Below are 17,382 nucleotides of genomic sequence, written 5' to 3' on the forward strand. Positions count from 1 at the left end.
TCCCAGTTGTAGATTATTCCCCACCCACAATGAATGGGGCTGTGGTCTTCCCTGTACAGCTCACTGCACTGGAATGAAGGCCAAAAAAAAAAAAATAATGCCAAAGCAGCAGGGGAAAGAGAGTGCCAATAAAGATAAATGATTTCCTAATTAAGCCTGGAGACAAGGAGGGGCAAAGAGGACTGTGGAAGCCTTGTGGGAGCCAGAGTGAACCCAAGCAGGCTATACCACCACTCTGGCAGGGGTCTTTGGGCTGACATTTTTAAACAAAGGAAAAAGCTCATTTGACAATGGATCTTGCAAGAGCAATTCCAGATGCCTTGAAGCAAAGACTCTTCTCAAGCACCGGTGTTGTTATAATCACCAGGGGAGCTGCTGCCTCGCTAACTCTCACCATGGCATTATGAGCCTCCGATATTTGGGATTTGGTTTTAGCTGCTGAAGGCACTTTATTGGAGGGGGGTGTGAAGGAGAGCATCTCCTTTGTTTGTTTGCTTGTTGTTTTAGAGGAGATGATGGACATCATCTTGGCCAATGCACCTGGGACTGAACCAGGGAATTTGAGAACTGAAAGGAGAAGCAGTTGGGTCTTGAGCCTCAAACAACCCACAAACTTTGCAAGTTGGGGCTCCTGAGAGAGTCAGGGGATGCACATTTAATCAAACTTGACTGCATTATAGCTGCTAACAAGTCAGGGTCAGTTGCTGGGCTGTTTCAGCTGATGGGCTCTGCAAACTTAGAGGTGGAAGGAGCTTTATGTGCCTGAAATTTGGTGTGGTTTTTCCAGCCATGTTGGCTGCTTACAAAAGCAAAATAAAAATCTCTCTCTGCAGACCTTCGCCCACTGCGGTTGCAAAATGTCACAGATTAGGTGGAGGCCCTCCCTGAGACATGAGCTGAAATTCATCCTGTTCAGGTTAAAATGTTTTACCTTTGGGGAGGAGGGCTGGAGCTGCCGGCAGCTCACCCAGCACAGCACATCACAGACTGCAGGCACAAATTTGCCATGGAGGAGACTCTGCTGAGAATCTGTGACATGGACCAGCTGCAGAAAATGGCCTGGGGAGAAAAGAATGACATGAGGAGACCCAGACCTTTATCTAGATCTCCTGCACACCCTGTGTATGACCATGGTGGTGTTTCACAGGGGTTTGGAGCAATAGTTCCCTGCCCATGTGAAGGTGCCATCCCTTTCCCATGATCTCTGTTCCCTAAAATGCTTTTCTCTGGTGTCGGTATTTGCAGCCTGGCCCTGCTCATCTCCATTGCTGGGCTCTGTCCAGGGCTGTCCCCATGACAGCTGCTCTTGGTATGGCACCTCTCTCTCCTCCTTGATTCTTTATAACTTTTTGTGCTTTGTTTTAAAGGTCTTCTCAGGCCTCCCTCCCCACTCCTGGCAGTCCCTGAGGTTTTGGTCCTGCCTCTGATTTGCCCAGCATATCAACCTCCACCCAGTATGTAATACACCTCCAAACTAGGACTTCTGTGCCTTGCCCCCAGCAGCACTGGCCCTCTTTTCCCTCCCTGCCCCATGACCAGCTCCTGGTTTGGTTGCTGAGGCAGTGAGACCTGAGCACCCTGAGGGGCCCTGTCTCTGTATTGAGGTCACACACTCTTTGGGATAGCCAGGAATCTGTTACACATTAGGTGCTGGGAAGTCCCTGGGAAGTCTTGGGACTGCTCCTGTATGAGATCACAGGAAGCAGGGAAAGAACCTGCTGGGAGCTGGCCTCAGAGCACTGCTCCAGGACCTACGTTTTCTCAAAGAAATTAAAATCCTGGCATTGGGGCTGCAGGAAGCATTCATAGGATGGATCAATTGCCTTGAACTCCAGAAGTGATACAAAGGGCCCTGCAGTGGCATTGGGTCTGTGCATCAGCCAGAGCCCCAAACTCAGCTTTTTCTCCTTTATTGACCTCACACCCTGGCAGGTGCCACAGCCAGGACTGGCACAGGGAGCAGCTGCAGCATTGCACAGGGATTTGCCTCTCAGCACAGCAGCCACAAAGTCCACCCCAGGCCCTGGTGTGGTGGTGTCACTGACTCTGCTGCCCCACACCTCTCCCCATCTGCAGAACACCCCTGGCTGCCTTTGAGCCTGCAGGGGCTTGCACAAGTGACCCTGCTCTTTGGAGTGTACTTATTGATCCTGTCCCCTCCTGTTGACACTGGCCAGCCCAGAAGCAGCTCACCCTCACTCTGAGCCCAGTGTCAGTGTCAGCTCTGCACAGTGAGGACTGGGAGAGTCTTCCTCTTAAAATCATCCTGTCCCCAGCCTGGGCACAGAGAGACTACAGCACTGCTGAGCACAGAAGGGGCAAATCTGCTTCTCAGGTTAGAACAGCACTTTAATGTTGGGGAACAGGGGTAGCAGAGAGCAGGTAGAGTGGGTCAGGGGATGGCTGGTCCTGTCCTGGGCACTCTGAGGACATTGCCTGTCCCCCACCACCCCAGCAGGGCAAGCACAGAGCGGGTCAGGAGATGGTGTGAGGGGAGGAAGGGAGATAGAGAAGGGATGATGGCCAAGCTGAAAACTCCAAACCTTCCTGTCCTTACTCCTCTTGTCTGATTGCTTTGCTTGAGGGCATTTCTGTCCCCTTTCCCACTTGTTCTTTCTGTAGCTGATACTGAGCTGGCCAGATGATGCTGTGGAGCACAGAAAACACTTGTTTTCCTCAAGCACTGTGAGCACAGCCACCCTGCCCAGCTCTGCTGAGCACAGCTGGAGGGCAGGGAACAGATCAGAGGGGCTGTGCAAGGGACAGAATGCTCCTGGCTGCTCCTGCCCTGCCAGACATGGCTTTGCCATGCCATCCCCACACTGCCTTTGCACTGCAGTGATTCTCTCTGCCTGAATTAACCCACTGAGTGCTGGGGGTGATGGATGTGTCCCCCCAGAGCCCCAGTGGGGCTGCCCAGTGCTCGATTGCTGCTGGGCAGCACTTGTGGTTTGTAAGCTGGATATCCTGAATCTTCTTGCCAATCATTAACCTGCTCTTCCTGGGCAAATGCAGCTGGGTGAGAGTGCCAGGGCAGCACGTAGGCACCAATTAAATCCCTGGCAGGATGCAAGCAGAGCACGTTACAGCAATTGCTGGCACTCCTGCTCTCGGCAATGCCAGTGTGCTTCCTGCTGCAAACAGAGGGAAGGGAGTTAATGGGTGACCACAGCAGGGCAGCCAGCGTGTCCTTTGCAAGGGTCATGTTTGGGAATTTCCTTTTCCTGTGGTTTCAGGTGTGTTTACTATGTGCAGTGCTCTCCATTGACAATTTTTGGACCACATATGGGGTGGTCTCCAAGTTCTCTTCACCAGCTCATTCCTTGACTTCTTTGTTACTTATGTGTTAGTTATCCTATTTTTAGAAGATTAAGAAACCACTGCATCAGTAGTAATCCTGGAGCTATTCTTGTCCAGAAGAATGCAGAAGTGGCTGAACTCACACAGGGAGCACGGAGCCCTCAGTGTAGGTGTCACAGGGGCAGCTCATGGCAGCTGCTCTCCTGATCCATGCTCTGACAGGAATGGCTTGGTGAGGAGATGACCTGGGAAGATGGCCCCATTTCCACTTGGCAGTAGGTAAGAGGGGGAAAATGATTCAAACTTGACCAGAGTGCTGGTGGGAACATGCCTGCTGTCATGGGAAGTTCCTCCTTGGCTCAGATGCAGGGCCTGTTTCTTCTCCTCTCACTGCACTGCAGGCCTCAGGGCCTGAGCTCACATTTAGATGTCTAAATTACAGCCGATGAGGACACCCTTCCCAGCCAGAATCTGCCAGGATCTTTGTGTAGGTCCTGGCCAAGGGCTGATCTCCCTGTTTCCCATTGTAGTCTGGAGATTGGCACTGAAGAGGGTGATTTACTCATCCCTCCAAACTGCCCTCTGGGGGACTCTTTTCTCTTGGCCAGAAAGGTATTTTGGGGGATCTTCTTTTGGCCAGGCTGAAGGTCTCCTTGTGAATCCTATCCCTCAGAGCTTGCAGACAGCACATTCCCCGTGGCTCATCCCTCCACTGGCACTACAGGAGATAATTAGTGCGTGGCTAAGTCATATGTGCTGAGGGTCAGGCAAGACAATGAGGCACATTTTCCCCTGGAGTAAAGAGATGTCAACAGAGTTGCACTGCAGCGAAATGATGGGATCTGTCAGTGACCCTGGCCCTTTCACTGAGCAAACAGCCCGGGGCAGAGCCCTCCTCCAGAAGAATGGCATGGTCTGGCAGCCAGGCACCCTTGTGAACGCACACGTGGGGCTCTCCCGGGGCTGCTGTCCCCAGGAGCCTTCATCCCACACCCCTGGGCCCACAGTAACTCCTTGGAGGCCACTCCTTGGTGTGGCTGTGAAATCAGCCCTCAGGAGAAGAAAGTACCTGGGGACAGCAGCGGGAGGAACACAACTCGGAGAAGATGATTTCCAATGGAGTTTTGGGATGTTTCAGGAGCACTTAGAGATAGTAAAATAGGGCAAAATCAGAGTGGTCCCCCTTCACACACACAGATCAGGTGAGGACTTGTCCATCTGACACCCTTATCCATGTTAATTAAAAGGCCCATGGTTAATGCTGTGAGGCAAAATATCTCTCTGGCTGTTTCAGTGCTGCTTAGAATGGGGAAATTCTCTTTGCATTTATGCTGCACATGAAAGCTGATCCATATCTCCAATCTCCATCTCCTTTCCCCTGAGTCTGTCACCAGACATTACACAGCACAGTGTGGAGACCAAGAGGGCCACACCATTGGCCTGGGCTATGAAGGGCAAGAAAAAAATCTTGATTTTTCAAGGGGATCTTCCAGTACAGAATAATTTCAACCAATTCTGATGGCAAAAATAAGCTCTTTTGACAGTACAAGTCTTGTGCATTAAAACAAAGTAATCCCCTTTGGTTTCACCTTGATGTTGCTATGCTCCAAATGCCAGCATCACTCTTTATTCTGCTCACATTCCTCTCCAGTTTCAGGTGAAAGACCAAATGTCTCTCACCCTCTTGCTGGAGCTGAGTCTGTCAAGTGTGGCTCCTTTTGTGCCACTCCCTAACTCACATCTTTGGGACTTACACCCCCTTATCTGTAAAATAGGTGATATTAGGTGATTAGGTGATATTCTAATGCAGAAATGGATTTTTCCAGTTGCTCCACCTGGTGAAATGTGCTGTGGACTGAGATTGCCATGCAGCCAATGATCATTAGAACATCTGTGCTCTGGCAGCTGAAGGCAGCGCGTCCATTGATGCTCTCAGTTCTGACCTGGCAGAGAGCCCCAGCGTGCTGATGTGCCAGGCTGGTGTTTTCTATGGACTCTGAGTTAGAGCCTTGCTCTTCCAAGCTGCTTTCAGCATGTGCTGCCTGCACTGCAGCCTGCTTTGTGAAACAAATGGTGTATTCTGGCAGAGAGGGTTGAGACAGCTGGGAGAAAGTAATGGCTGGGCTGGGAGCAGGCTTGGAGCTGCATTCTGGAGCCATCTCACTCTTTTGATGAGTATTTCCACACTTTCCTCTATGGAGGGAGTGGGGAACATGCTCCTGAACAAAGTGCTGCAGCCCAGCAGAGCCCAGGCACCCTTTGTGCCTCCCAGCAAGGTGCAGGAACCAACAGGCACAGGGCAGCAACAGGCACTGGGTGCCCTTAAATGTCCTTAAATGCCTCTCTCTGGTGCATTACCTGGCTCCAGAGCAGAACAGCAGTGAGGGCCACCATGCCCAGGGCTGTCACAGGCTGTGCTCAGAGACTTGAGAACACTCAGGGAAAGGTGTTATGTGGTGATTCAAGGCAGAATCACCCCTCTTATTCAGGCTCCCATGTTGGATTGTGTTGCACAAATGGATTGGGTGGAGACCTACAGTCAGAGGGACTCAAGAGGTCTTTGCATACTGTCAACATCCATTTAGAAATTGCTCCACATGTGGCCCCAGCTCATGCAATTGAGCCCTTGACCGCATCCTGTAAAACAGGGCAGCGCCTGTTTCCTGGGAGCTCTACCAAGTCGTCTCCAAGTGCTTTTAATTTACTAATATAACTAGTGAGATGTTCCTGCTGCGTCCTTGCGCCGTGCCTCCCAGGAGAACAGCTTGTCAGGGTGTTAAAAAGATGCCAGTGTGCTTCTGTGAAGGGCTTCCTATGGACAATGATTTGCACATCCCATAGAAAAGTCCTTCTCGGATGACACGTGGAACATTGCAGCTATGTTCGAGGCTGATGGTTATTTTCCACATAAATGGAATTATATTTGCCTTCAGCAACATTGGCCACTGGGACCTCTTTCTAAAGCTGGCAGCGCTTCCAAGTCTCTAAATAAAGTGACACAGACCTGAGGTAAAAGCTTGGGGTGGAAAGCAAACAGAAATGTTCTCACGAGAAGAGCAGACAGGGTGGGTTGTGATAAGATGGCTAAAATGGAAGAAAATGTAGAAAATCAGAGGGTCTCATGTGGGAGTCCCACTGTGGTCTCATGAGTGGCACTCAGTGTGTGTTGAAGGCTCCTATAGATCCCTGTTAAACTGGGCAACAAAAGGTTTTGCCTGTTAGTCAGAGCCATCCCAGAGAATGAGTCACAGCCAGTGGGAAAGGCGATGCTCCTTCAGCAGCGCCACAGAGCTCTGCAGCAGAGATCTGCCTCTCCCGTGGAGGGGCACGGGCTGGTGTTGGGGAAGATGAAACAGGAAAGCCTTATAAATATGATTGCCTGGCAAAAGATTTTGAGAATATAGAAACCATAACTGAGATTGACATGAAAGCAAGCTTTGAGATCCCTCAGTTACTGAACAACTGGAAAACAATGGTGTGGCCAGCTGAAGGTGATCCCCTTTTGATGGAACAACACCCTCTGCCTGCAGACAGGCCCAAGGGTCAGAGCAGGCCCTGCCAGCTTGGCAGAAGGGCCCAAAGAGTCATTTTTAGGGTTTAAAATGTAACACAGTATGGTGATGTAATGATTCTTATAGGCTGTATGTAAATGCTATAGGATTTGTATCTTTGTAGATACAAATTTGTATAGATTGGTTAGTGAGAATTAGAATATTCAGCACAGAAGATTTATTGTATTGTAATGGGAACCTCGCTCTCTTACGCTTTTACTCTCTTATCCTTTTACACTCTTACCCTCTCATCCTCTCTACCCCTCTCTTCTCTCAGGCTGGGAAGTGACACAAGGTTGGGAGGTGACACAGGCTGGGAGGTGACACAGGCTGGGAGGTGACACAAGGCTGGGAGGTGACACAGGCTATGAAGTGACACGGGCAGTTGTCACACCCACCCTCTCCTGCTCTTTCAAGGCACATCTGGCTGCTCAATGAGTGTGTGCAGCTCAGCCACACGTCTGTAGTCCATTGGAGTGTGGATTTGGTGGACACAAAGTGCCTGCCCTTTTTTTAGGTCGAGCTGAAGCTGTCAGTGATATGTCCAGGGCAAACCCCAGGGAGTGGATGTGCAGAGTGGTGAGGGGTGTGCCCCTGGGTGCTGTGGGTGTTTGCGTGAATGCAGCTGGTGGAGCACTGACTGCTCAGCATCCCTGCTGAGGAAGGTGCAGAGCAGGCATCTCCTCTCCACATCTCCATCTGGCAGGCAGATCCCACTGTCCATCAGTAAATTGGCTCTTTTCCAGTGTGGAAAGCCTGTGCTGTAGTGCTGGGACTCTGGGCCTCAGCTCCTCATGAGACTTTCTGTGTGAATGAGAGCAGGTGTCAGACCAAAGCACACAACAGGCTCAGAGCAGTGGGTTCAGAGGGAGGTGTTCTCCTAGCAAATCCTGGGAAGGGACTTGTCCAAATCCTATCCAGGCTCCAGTGCCCATTCAGCAAGCTCAGGCAGCCCATCCTGTCAAGCAGGGGTGACCCTCCAGGGCCAGGAATGGTTGTCACTTCGTGAGGTTGGTCAGCAATGGAGTAAGAAATGTCTGCTGTACTTTTCAACAGAAAGATTTCCAGACTGCAGTTCAACAAGGTGAAGCTGGAAGATGCTGGGGAGTACAGCTGCGAAGCCGAGAACGTTTTAGGGAAAGACACCGCCAAAGGCATCCTGAATGTGAGAAGTGGTAAGTGAAGAAGCCAGCAAATGTCTCGAGCTGTCTGCCATTCCACAGAAAGGTTCTGCTCATGGTCTGTCTTGTATTTTGTTTCATGCTTTCAGGATATCGAGTAAAATAATCTTGGGAGATAAGAAAAATGCAGCTTAGCATAAATGTTTATCTTTGTTATCTGTCACTGGCAATGTGGTTAATTTACATTTTAAATAAACTTACAGTCGATGTATTTTTTTTAAAAAAAGGGGTAAGGAGGAAAGAAAGCTGGTGGGCTTGATGTTTTCATTTTTTAAAGAATTTCTGAGAAGCAAAACTCACCAGAAGACAAGTATTTAGACCATAGCTTTGTGATGAGTGAAGTTGCTTCTGGTTTTCATCCTAGAATGTGTGCTCCATCTCTTAGAGCTCAGCGGATGGAGTCTGAGGTTAGGTGGTTTTATTATTATCTTGGTCATAATAATTATATTGCTTAACACGCTGGTTTGGATGCACCCTCCGGCTCAGAAAGTCCCTACAGTGGCTGCCAGAAGCTGGGAGGGCACAGCTGGGAGGGGGTGACTGTATTTCCTAAGCTCTTCCTCCTGCCATTCACAAGGGGCACTGTGGCAGCCTGGGCTGTGAGCTGGGCTCTGCAGCCCTTTGCTGGGATCCAAGATTTGTTCTCATCCCATGTGAGGGAAGGTAGCTTGCTCCTGCTGCTTTCTGGCAGTATTTTCTCTCTTACTTCAGTGTGTTTGCCATCCTGAATCCTTTGCTCTGTGGAGCTGCAGCATCACACAGCCTCCCCCTGCCTGCAGGGTCTGCAGGAAAGCCACCCTTGCTCACACCTCTCTGCCTTCATCCTCCATGTCTGTGAACTCAGCCCTGCTGCTCTGCTGGGTTTATTTCCAATTCTGATAGCAAAGGTGTCCCCAGTAAGAAACTGAGGCAGTGCTCTCCTTTTTTATTTCTTGCCTCACTCTCTGGCTGTCCCACACCACATAAACTGCTCCTGTGTGATGGGAGCTGCATGTGCAACCTCCCTTCCCCCTGTGCAGCCATCAGAGCCCAGTCTGCTCTTCTGCTGCCCCTTCCCCAGCACCAGAAACCCTCCCACAGGAGGAAGAGAGAGGTTGAGCAGTGCCAGTGCCTGCTGCAGGGCCCTGACCTGCACACCTGGTAAATGCACAGCAGGGAAATGCACAGCAGGGAAATGCACACCTGGTAAATGCACACCTGGTAAATGCACACAGGGAAATGCACACAGGGAAATGCACACCTGGTAAATGCACATCTGGTAAATGCACACAGGGAAATGCACACAGGGAAATGCACAGCAGGGAAATGCACACAGGGAAATGCACACCTGGTAAATGCACAGCAGGGAAATGCACACAGGGAAATGCACACAGGGAAATGCACACCTGGTAAATGCACAGCAGGGAAATACACAGCAGGGAAATGCATACCTGGTAAATGCACAGCAGGGAAATGCACACCTGGTAAATGCACACAGGGAAATGTACAACAGGGAAATGCACAGCAGGGAAATGCACAGCAGGATAATGCACACAGGGAAATGCACAACAGGGAAATGTACAACAGGGAAATGCACACCAGGTAAATGCACACCTGGCCAGTGCAGGGCAGGCAGAACCTGCCAGGGTGCTCAGGAAGCCACCCTGTGTGACAAGAACCCTCCCAGCAGGGATGGGCCCACTCCTGAGCTGCCCAGAAATGTGTTAAGACCTGAAAACCCACGAAAGGCACACAAAGATCTCTCTGTGAATCTGGGGGGTTCCCTGCCTGGATGATCCATGCTCTCAGCCTTGCCACTGGGCCCTTGGCTCGCTGCTCAGCTGCAGGCACACCTTAGCACAGCAGGGCCATCTGAGCCCCTACAAGGGCAGCCCAGGTGATGCTGCTCCCTGGAGGCTTTTGTGGCCCTGTCACCCCTTTTTTCACCTCTTTTTACCACTCTTTTTCCTCTTTCCCCTGCAGCTACTCAGAGTTAAGCAGCCTTCCCCACTATGCAGGCTCATGGTCTCCTGGAGTATTCCTGCCCCCTCACTGCTCAGCCTTCCTGGGGCCTGGCAAGCTTTCCTCCCTTCTTCTGTGACACCTCTGAGTACAAAACTCCTCAGGGCACCTGAATCCACACGTGTGTTGTCCCCTGTTTCTTCTTCCACGGGATCCTTAGCACTGATCCTGTTGTGGCTTCCATTGCAAAGTGCTCTTTCCTCTATTCCAACACCACTTTTCCATTTCAGAAGAGCAGCTTTTCAGCCATACAGATCTGCTGCAAGTCACCAAAACCACGTCATCTTTAGAGAGAGAGTGGCTGCAGAGCAGAGACCCCTTGGCACTTAGGAAATGCCCCTCAGCCAAACCCTCCCCTCGCCCCTCCTCTACAATTCCAGCATTTCCACAAAACTCCCAGCTCAGAAATAAATGCTTTTGCATTGAGAAACTTTGTGAGGGTGTTAATTTCTGAGGAAATGCTTCTGGACTTAGTCAAAATATACTGCAATATATTGCAGATTTTATGACTTTGAAGTAAATGAGATGCTTTCTTAGAAAAATATCCCGTTTCCCAGTTCTCATCATTGAATAGTCTAATGTTGATATCTCATGGCCATGAGGGCACAGTTGAGGTGGGACTGTTTCAGATTCTTTTTTTCCTCAGAAAATTTTTAGGCATCTCCTCAATTGCCCTGCCCCTTATCAAACACTGCAGAGAAAATCAAGTTGTACAAAAAATTCTTTCTGCTTCTGGCTCTTTGTGGTGGTCTGGCAGGGTGGTCAGGCTCCTGGGGCATCCTCCTTTGTGCATCCAGAGGGTGTGAGGGACCTCTCCAGAGGTGCTGGTGCTGCCAGCAGGGTTGAGTAGAGCATTCTGTGGGCATTGGGGTTCCCAGTATCCTGGTTCAGAAAGGGGAAATCACTCCCTGTGCTTGTCTCCCCTAATCCTGGGGTCCTTGCTTCATCTGTTTCCTGTTCCTCCACCTCTGGTCCAAGCATTAATTTGTGCTGCAGAACCTCACGTGGGATGGAGGCTCTTCAGAAAATCCCACCTCTTCTTAAACCTCACATTTTCCCCACTATCATTTTCCCCACTTCCATCCTGCCATCCCATCTTTGCACTCTTGCGGCCATCAGGGCTAAGGAAACCTCCCACATTTTCACTCATCTCCTGCCAGGTGAGCCCTGAACCGTCTCTGCCTCCTTGTTGTGACACGAGGCCCTTCCCAGCGAGGGGACATGGTGCCATCCCCTGCAGGGACACTGCCTGTCCTGCCCCTGGCACCCCAACCCATGCCCTGCCAAAGCAGCACTGACACCTTGGCAGCCCCAGCCTGTGCCCCCAGCAGCGCCTGCCCCTCTGCTCCTCCCCACAGTAGCTAAGCCCACCCTGCTCTGCTCAAAGGAGATTATTTTGTTCACTACTTTCTTACCTTAATTTCCCCAGGAACAACGAAAGCACCACAAGTCTTACCAGCCTCAGAAACTAAAATAGTTGTTATGGAAGAAGAGTGTAAGTACCTCTCCCCCACCCCCCTCATACAGCTGCTTTCCCCTGATTTGTTTGCTATTATGAGACATTTTTCATAAATGCTTTATTGCCTCCTGGAATCTTCTTTAATCACTCCTTCTGTCTGATTTTTCCCAAAGCCACTGGTCTTTCTTTCCCCAGATCTTTAAAAAAAAAAATCTGATTTATATTGCTGGTATCTATCTTGGAGAGGGAGAATTTGATAACTATTGCAATGGCAGCTTGAAGAACATGCTACTTAAAATTGCAGCTGAAATTCAAGCACTCCCAGCTCTTTCAGTACATGGAGTTATTGGTATTTGCAAGATGTGCTTGTTATGGTCTTTGATTTAACAGGGTTTTTTTTTTTCATTTTGCTTTTGTGTTTGGGATTTTTTTTTGAGGATAGCTGATCAAACCAAAGCAGGCTGTTGGAAGTACAAGAAAAAAGACATGAGTCTTCTAAGCATAGGTAATAAGAAAATTGCAGAAAATCCATCCATGCCCTGCCATCCCATTTTTTTCTGAGTCTCCAGAAAGCAAGAACAGATTTCCCCAAATCCTTAATTTGATTTATTGTGGCTGAAATGCTTTTTAGCATTCCCTCCTACTCAGTTGTCCCAAAAGCAGTAGAAAATGGGCACAGAGCAATAAAAACCAAGGAGGGGATACAAGTGTAGATTAGAATCCTGGTGCCTGGACATTGGCTCAGCAATTCCTGGTTGAGGGTGGTTTTGTCTGTGTCAGGGGGTCTCTCCCCACTGGGAGCCACCAGGATCCTGGCAAAAGCCCTGGGAAGGCAGGAGCAGGCAGGGATTTTTATTTTTGTGTGTTTCCATCCCAGCTGCAAATGCCCAGATCTGAGAGCACAGCTGGCTGTGCCTCCCTGTTGGCAGTTCTGCTCTGCAGATTTTATGGGGATGTTTCCTCCTTTGAAAGCTCAGTCTTTTATGAATTTAAAGGAAATCTGATTGCAGCCACAGCAGGCACTGGCCAGGTATTCTTTAAAAGCTTTTCTGATTAGAAAACTGCACTTAAAATGTGCTCTTTGTAGTGTTTTCACTTGCACTGCACTAGGGATGCCAAGCTGAGATGCAGCATCATTAATGCCATGGCCACATCATCCTTCCCTAGGATTTTCCCTTTGCTTTCACCAGAAGAGATCCATGCTACTTATTTGCATCATATTAGATTAATTTTATTTTCTTAAAAGCCAAATCTCAGAAAGGACACACAGAAATTTCCCCTTTTGGAAAACTTCTTTGCTCTGTGGGTGCATCATCACTTTTGTTTTCCCTAATAATGGGAAGAGATGGCAAAGGCCCCAGAGTTAAAGCTCTATCTCACTTTTCCCTTCACATTCCTTTTTTGCAATATCTCCCAAGTGTTATCTGCACAACTCAGAATCTCTCTGATTTTTATGGTGATGGATGTTGTATCAGAGAATTGCATGTGTGCACAGCATATGGGGAGGTGATGAAGATGTGGGACGGGATGATCTGGAGAGCAGACAAGTATCTCATTCTTGTAAAAGTCTTGCATTTCTTTTCAATCTCTGTATTCAGAGTCACCTGTAGGTTGTCCCTACTCTTGCTGTTTCACTGAAATCTTGTAAATCACTTGCTGGATTTTAAACACTGATGCCCCCAGTACCTGGTTTGTGAATAGCAGGAGGTTCCAATCAGCTTCATTTGTGCTGCAGTAGCCTCATTGGTGGTGAAAATGTTAAATGAGACTTTGTTTTGTGCTTGTCACAGGCTGAGCCTGTGCAGTTGGGTGGCCACAGTGGCTCAGCTCACAGGCAGGAACTTGCAGGGATGTGGAAACTTGATCCTGTGCCCTGACAGGAAGGTCCTTTCTGCTCATTTCAACATCAGAGAGCCCAGAATGGCAACGTGATCCTGTCACAGAGCAGCATGAGGCAGCTAAACAAGGCTCAGGAGTCTGTGCACATGTTGGGTAAACAGGATAGGAACCAGTGCTGACATTTAGAGCATTCTGATGGAGGCAGAAATGGAAGAAGGGTCAGAGAAATCTGGAGAGCATTCTGAGATGGAAGGTTTATGCAGGACAGAGCTAGTAAACCCTCTCAACGTTTAATTTTACAAAGGTGAGATAAAGTTTGAAGTCTCTGAGAAGGTCAGGTAATGCCTTGTGCTTGCTTTCTGCTGTTGAGCTCTCCTCTAGCTCCGTTCCTTGACTTCAACAAGCAGGTGAAGCCCTGAGGGTGAGGAGAGAACACAGGCCAGGTGGAGGAAGCGTGGTTTGGATGCTGTCAGGGTGCAGGAGGCTGTGCCAGTGGTGTGCAGGTGCTCTAAACCAGCATGTGGATCATTGAGGCTGCTCCCCTGGACTCTGCTCGTGCTCCTGGCTCACTCTGGAGCTGGGTGAGAGCCTGCTGAGTGCTTTATCAGCCTCTGTGGGCTGTCAGTGTCCTTGGCTGAGGGTGCTCTGCAGCAGAGAGGACTCAGGGTCACAGGAGAAGGGGAAACAGGAGAAAGAGCAGAACAGGCAGTGCGGAGCTGTGCTGGGAGCAGGAGCATTGGGGGCTGATGTGAAGCACCTGAATGAAAGCTGGGCTCTCTGGGTTTGGTTTTGGGGCCTTTATTTCATCTGCTGGGCATCACAAGCCCTCCCCAGAGTCCCTCTAGAGACCCCTGTGGAAGGGTAGCTGAAACAGTCCTTTTTTCTCCAATTAAGTCTAACTCTCCACACACCAGTTTGGGCCTACAGATTTCATAGCTGTCATCCTGGTGATGCCATTGGGCTGTTTGTAGCCTCATTGGTGCAGAGCCATTGAGGCAATCCCCTCCAGTTTAATCCCTTCCCTGCTGCCCAGTGTGGCTGGATGTAGAAAATGTTCTCCTCAGTTTGCCAGGTGAGCTTGGCCTGATGGACTTGCATGATTTCACTGATTGTGCTGTGCTTTGTGAGCTCCACACCCCACAGGAACGTGTGCCACGTGGTTATGGTTCAACCAACCTCCCAAACCTGCTCTCAAATCCAGTCTGGCCTGGCCTTTACTGGGTGATCATGGCAGACCTGCCTGTGACCTTGCTGGTCTTACTCCCCTCTTTTCTTCACCTCCTTATTCCTTTCTCTTGTTTGTCCTTACGTCCTCCCTCTCTCCTGCTTTGTTCTCAGTCCTGGGACTGAAGACCAGCTGGAGTCTGACCTGCTGGTGGCTGAGCTGCTCTGTACCTGCACAGCTGTAAATAAACTGTGTGTGAGGTTCACTTCACCAAGGTCCAACATCCCAGATGACTCTGCACCAGGCATGCAGTTGTTAAAGTGTTGGTCCAGACTGATGGGGAATAGAGCTAAACACAAAGGAGCTTGTGAATCCGGGAATGACCCCACCAGTGTGCTGGAAACCCACTGAGATCTCCCTTGGCCTCGTGCTTTGAGGTGCTGTGTGTGATCTGCAGCTATGGTGTGTCACAGGGCCACGCTTCAACCCAGGCACAGTTACCACTTCTGAGTGAGCCATTTTGCTTCCCTTTGTCCTCCCATGGAGCTTGGCAGGTCTCTCCATCCTTGCTCCCTGAATTGTTGCTCTCATGAGTGTGAAATCCCATCTGGTCAGTCCCTGGCCCCTCCAGCCTGAGGCCACTGAGCCCTCCTGGAGCCCCAGGTGTGAGCACAGAGCTCTGGCCTTGGAGGTGAAGGGTGTCCGGCCAGCCCAGAGCACAGGCAGAGCAGACACAAGTCTTGCCATGTGAACAGAGCAGTTTTCAATATCAGACTAAAAATAAATGCTGGTGTGGTCTTTGCTGGGATAATTTCAGCCGCGTTGCTGGAGGTGGGGCTGTAATTGAGCGGAACCTGCATGCACGCAGGCACGGAGCCTTGAGGTGAGTGCGGAGATCTTACTGAGTGTGGAGATCTCACTGCCTCTCTGCAGAGAGCTCTGTGGTGCCTGGCAGCTGCCCCATCCTGCTCACTGCTCATTTTGCACGCTGTGTATTTTTTAAGTAGTCACGCAGCTGCCACTCGAGATGTGCTGTGAAGACTCTAAAGGCAAAGAGGGGCAGGATAAGTGTGGGGTGGGAGCTGGTGTCCCCTGGGAGCACTGAGGCTAAGCCCAGCCTTTAGAACTGGGTTGTGGATCAGGGGATCTGCTCTTCTGGCTGCATCCTGGGATCCTGGTGTGTTGCTTCACTTCTTGGGCTTCAGCTGCCCTGCCTGCGAAGCTTTCATGCTGGCATTGGCTCTGTGAAAGGATTTTTAGGTTGCTGAACAAATCCCCTCATTGAAGTATCATGTTGCTGCTATTACAATTGATGCTGGGGATTTGGGGAAATGAAATGCTGCACTGCTGTCATGTGCATTTTCAGAGCCCTGTGGTAGAGCAGAGCATAGGAAGGGCTCCCTCATAAAGCTGCAGAGATCATTCCAGAGGAGCAGCCTGAAGCTTGGCAATAACACAGGACTTTGCCCCTGCAATAACTGCCTGTCCCAGGGAAACAGGCAGCCCCTGGGTGCTCAGAAACCTTTAAACTTGTTTCTTAGTGAAACCCCTGAACAGGGCAGATGGGAGAGCTGGGGAATGCAACCTGTGCTGTTTTGATCAGCAGCATCTGATGCTCCAAGATGAGTGCCTTGCAGTCTGGTATTTGTATCTTGGGATGAGCTCCTAGCGTGCAGCTATTGATCCTAATGATCCCCTCGGGAACTGGAAACATGATTCCAGCAGGATCTATTTCAATAAAATGCAGGGGTAAATATTTGGTCATTTCCAAATGAATAAACACATAGGAGCAGAATTTTTATGAGCTCCAGAGTCCCCAGTCTCCTGTCAGGCAAACCCCAGTGTGCACAGGCCCTTCTGATTTTATGTACAGATAACAGAGGGGAGCATCCAGGCTCTGCTCAGGTTTATTGCAGGAGGAGGTGTTGTATCAGACACACAGAGGGAATGGTGAGGAACACCAGCCCCTCCATGTATTAATCAGTGTAAATCATGGATTTAGTGTGGCTCACACCAGGATTACAGCCCTACAACTGAGGAATATCTTGGCCAGACACCTTCTCATCCATGTTCTTCTAACAAGCAGTTGGATGAACTCTGCTGAGAGGAACCTCAGCCATTCTGTGTTTTATCAGTAAGTACATGAGGCATATACAGAGCAGGCAATCTGTATACACTCCCCAACCAGCTGAGTTCATCTGTCTAACTGAATGTCTAAATATTGAGAGAATAAAGTGTCTGTGCTCTATGAACTCACCAGCCAAAGTTATTTATAAAGAAGAAAAGGAGCGGTGAAACCATCGCTGTCTCCCTGCTCTCCTCGACAGTAGCTGTAGCTCGTGAAAAATTAACTATAATTTATAGTCCAAGCTGCATTAATTAACTCTTTGCAGGGGGAGGGTTTCACCAGGCTTCTGGGAACAGGCTGGTGAGCTGCCTGCAAAGGTGAGATGACGTCCATGGCAGGAATTGTGTAAGAATCCCTGCACAATCATTAATGGCCTTTCTGCGTAGATGGGCTGTGTGCAGGGAAGTCCACCTGGCACAGTCACTGCCCCTGGCTCTCTTCTCTGCTGCCCTGCCATTGATGATGGTCCAGAATAACCGAGGCATGTGGTGGAAAACAGACTCTGTGAATGACTCCAGTGCTCTGAATCTGCCATGTGTTTATGCTGCTCTGTCCTCACTGGCTGGGGCAGCAACAATAAAATGTGGCTGCAGATCATTCACAAACACATCATCAAGAGCCAGCCCTCTCTTCCCTGTCCTCACCTCTTTTCTTCACCTCATTATTCCTCTCTCTTCTTTGTCCTCACCTCCTCCCTCCCTCCTGCTTTGTTCTCAGTGCTGGGCTGAAGACCAGCAGAGGTCTGACCTGCTGATGGC

The 17,382-nt window shown here is 49.7% G+C and overlaps 1 protein-coding gene across 2 annotated transcripts in view; it reads left to right on the forward strand.

The window, feature by feature from the left end:
• NRG2 (neuregulin 2) overlaps window positions 1–17,382 on the forward strand; it is a 161,456-nt gene that overhangs the window by 107,666 nt on the left and 36,408 nt on the right. Inside the window, exons 3-4 of one of the 2 annotated variants that reach the window (XM_063168537.1) lie at window positions 7,908–8,026; window positions 11,463–11,528. In XM_063168537.1, coding sequence (XP_063024607.1) covers window positions 7,908–8,026; window positions 11,463–11,528 — 185 coding nt within the window. The remainder of the gene's footprint in view (window positions 1–7,907; window positions 8,027–11,462; window positions 11,529–17,382) is intronic. The other variant, XM_063168538.1, reaches the window with a different exon arrangement.

This window comes from Melospiza melodia, chromosome 14 (assembly GCF_035770615.1).
Source record: "Melospiza melodia melodia isolate bMelMel2 chromosome 14, bMelMel2.pri, whole genome shotgun sequence".
NCBI classification, from domain to species: domain Eukaryota; kingdom Metazoa; phylum Chordata; class Aves; order Passeriformes; family Passerellidae; genus Melospiza; species Melospiza melodia.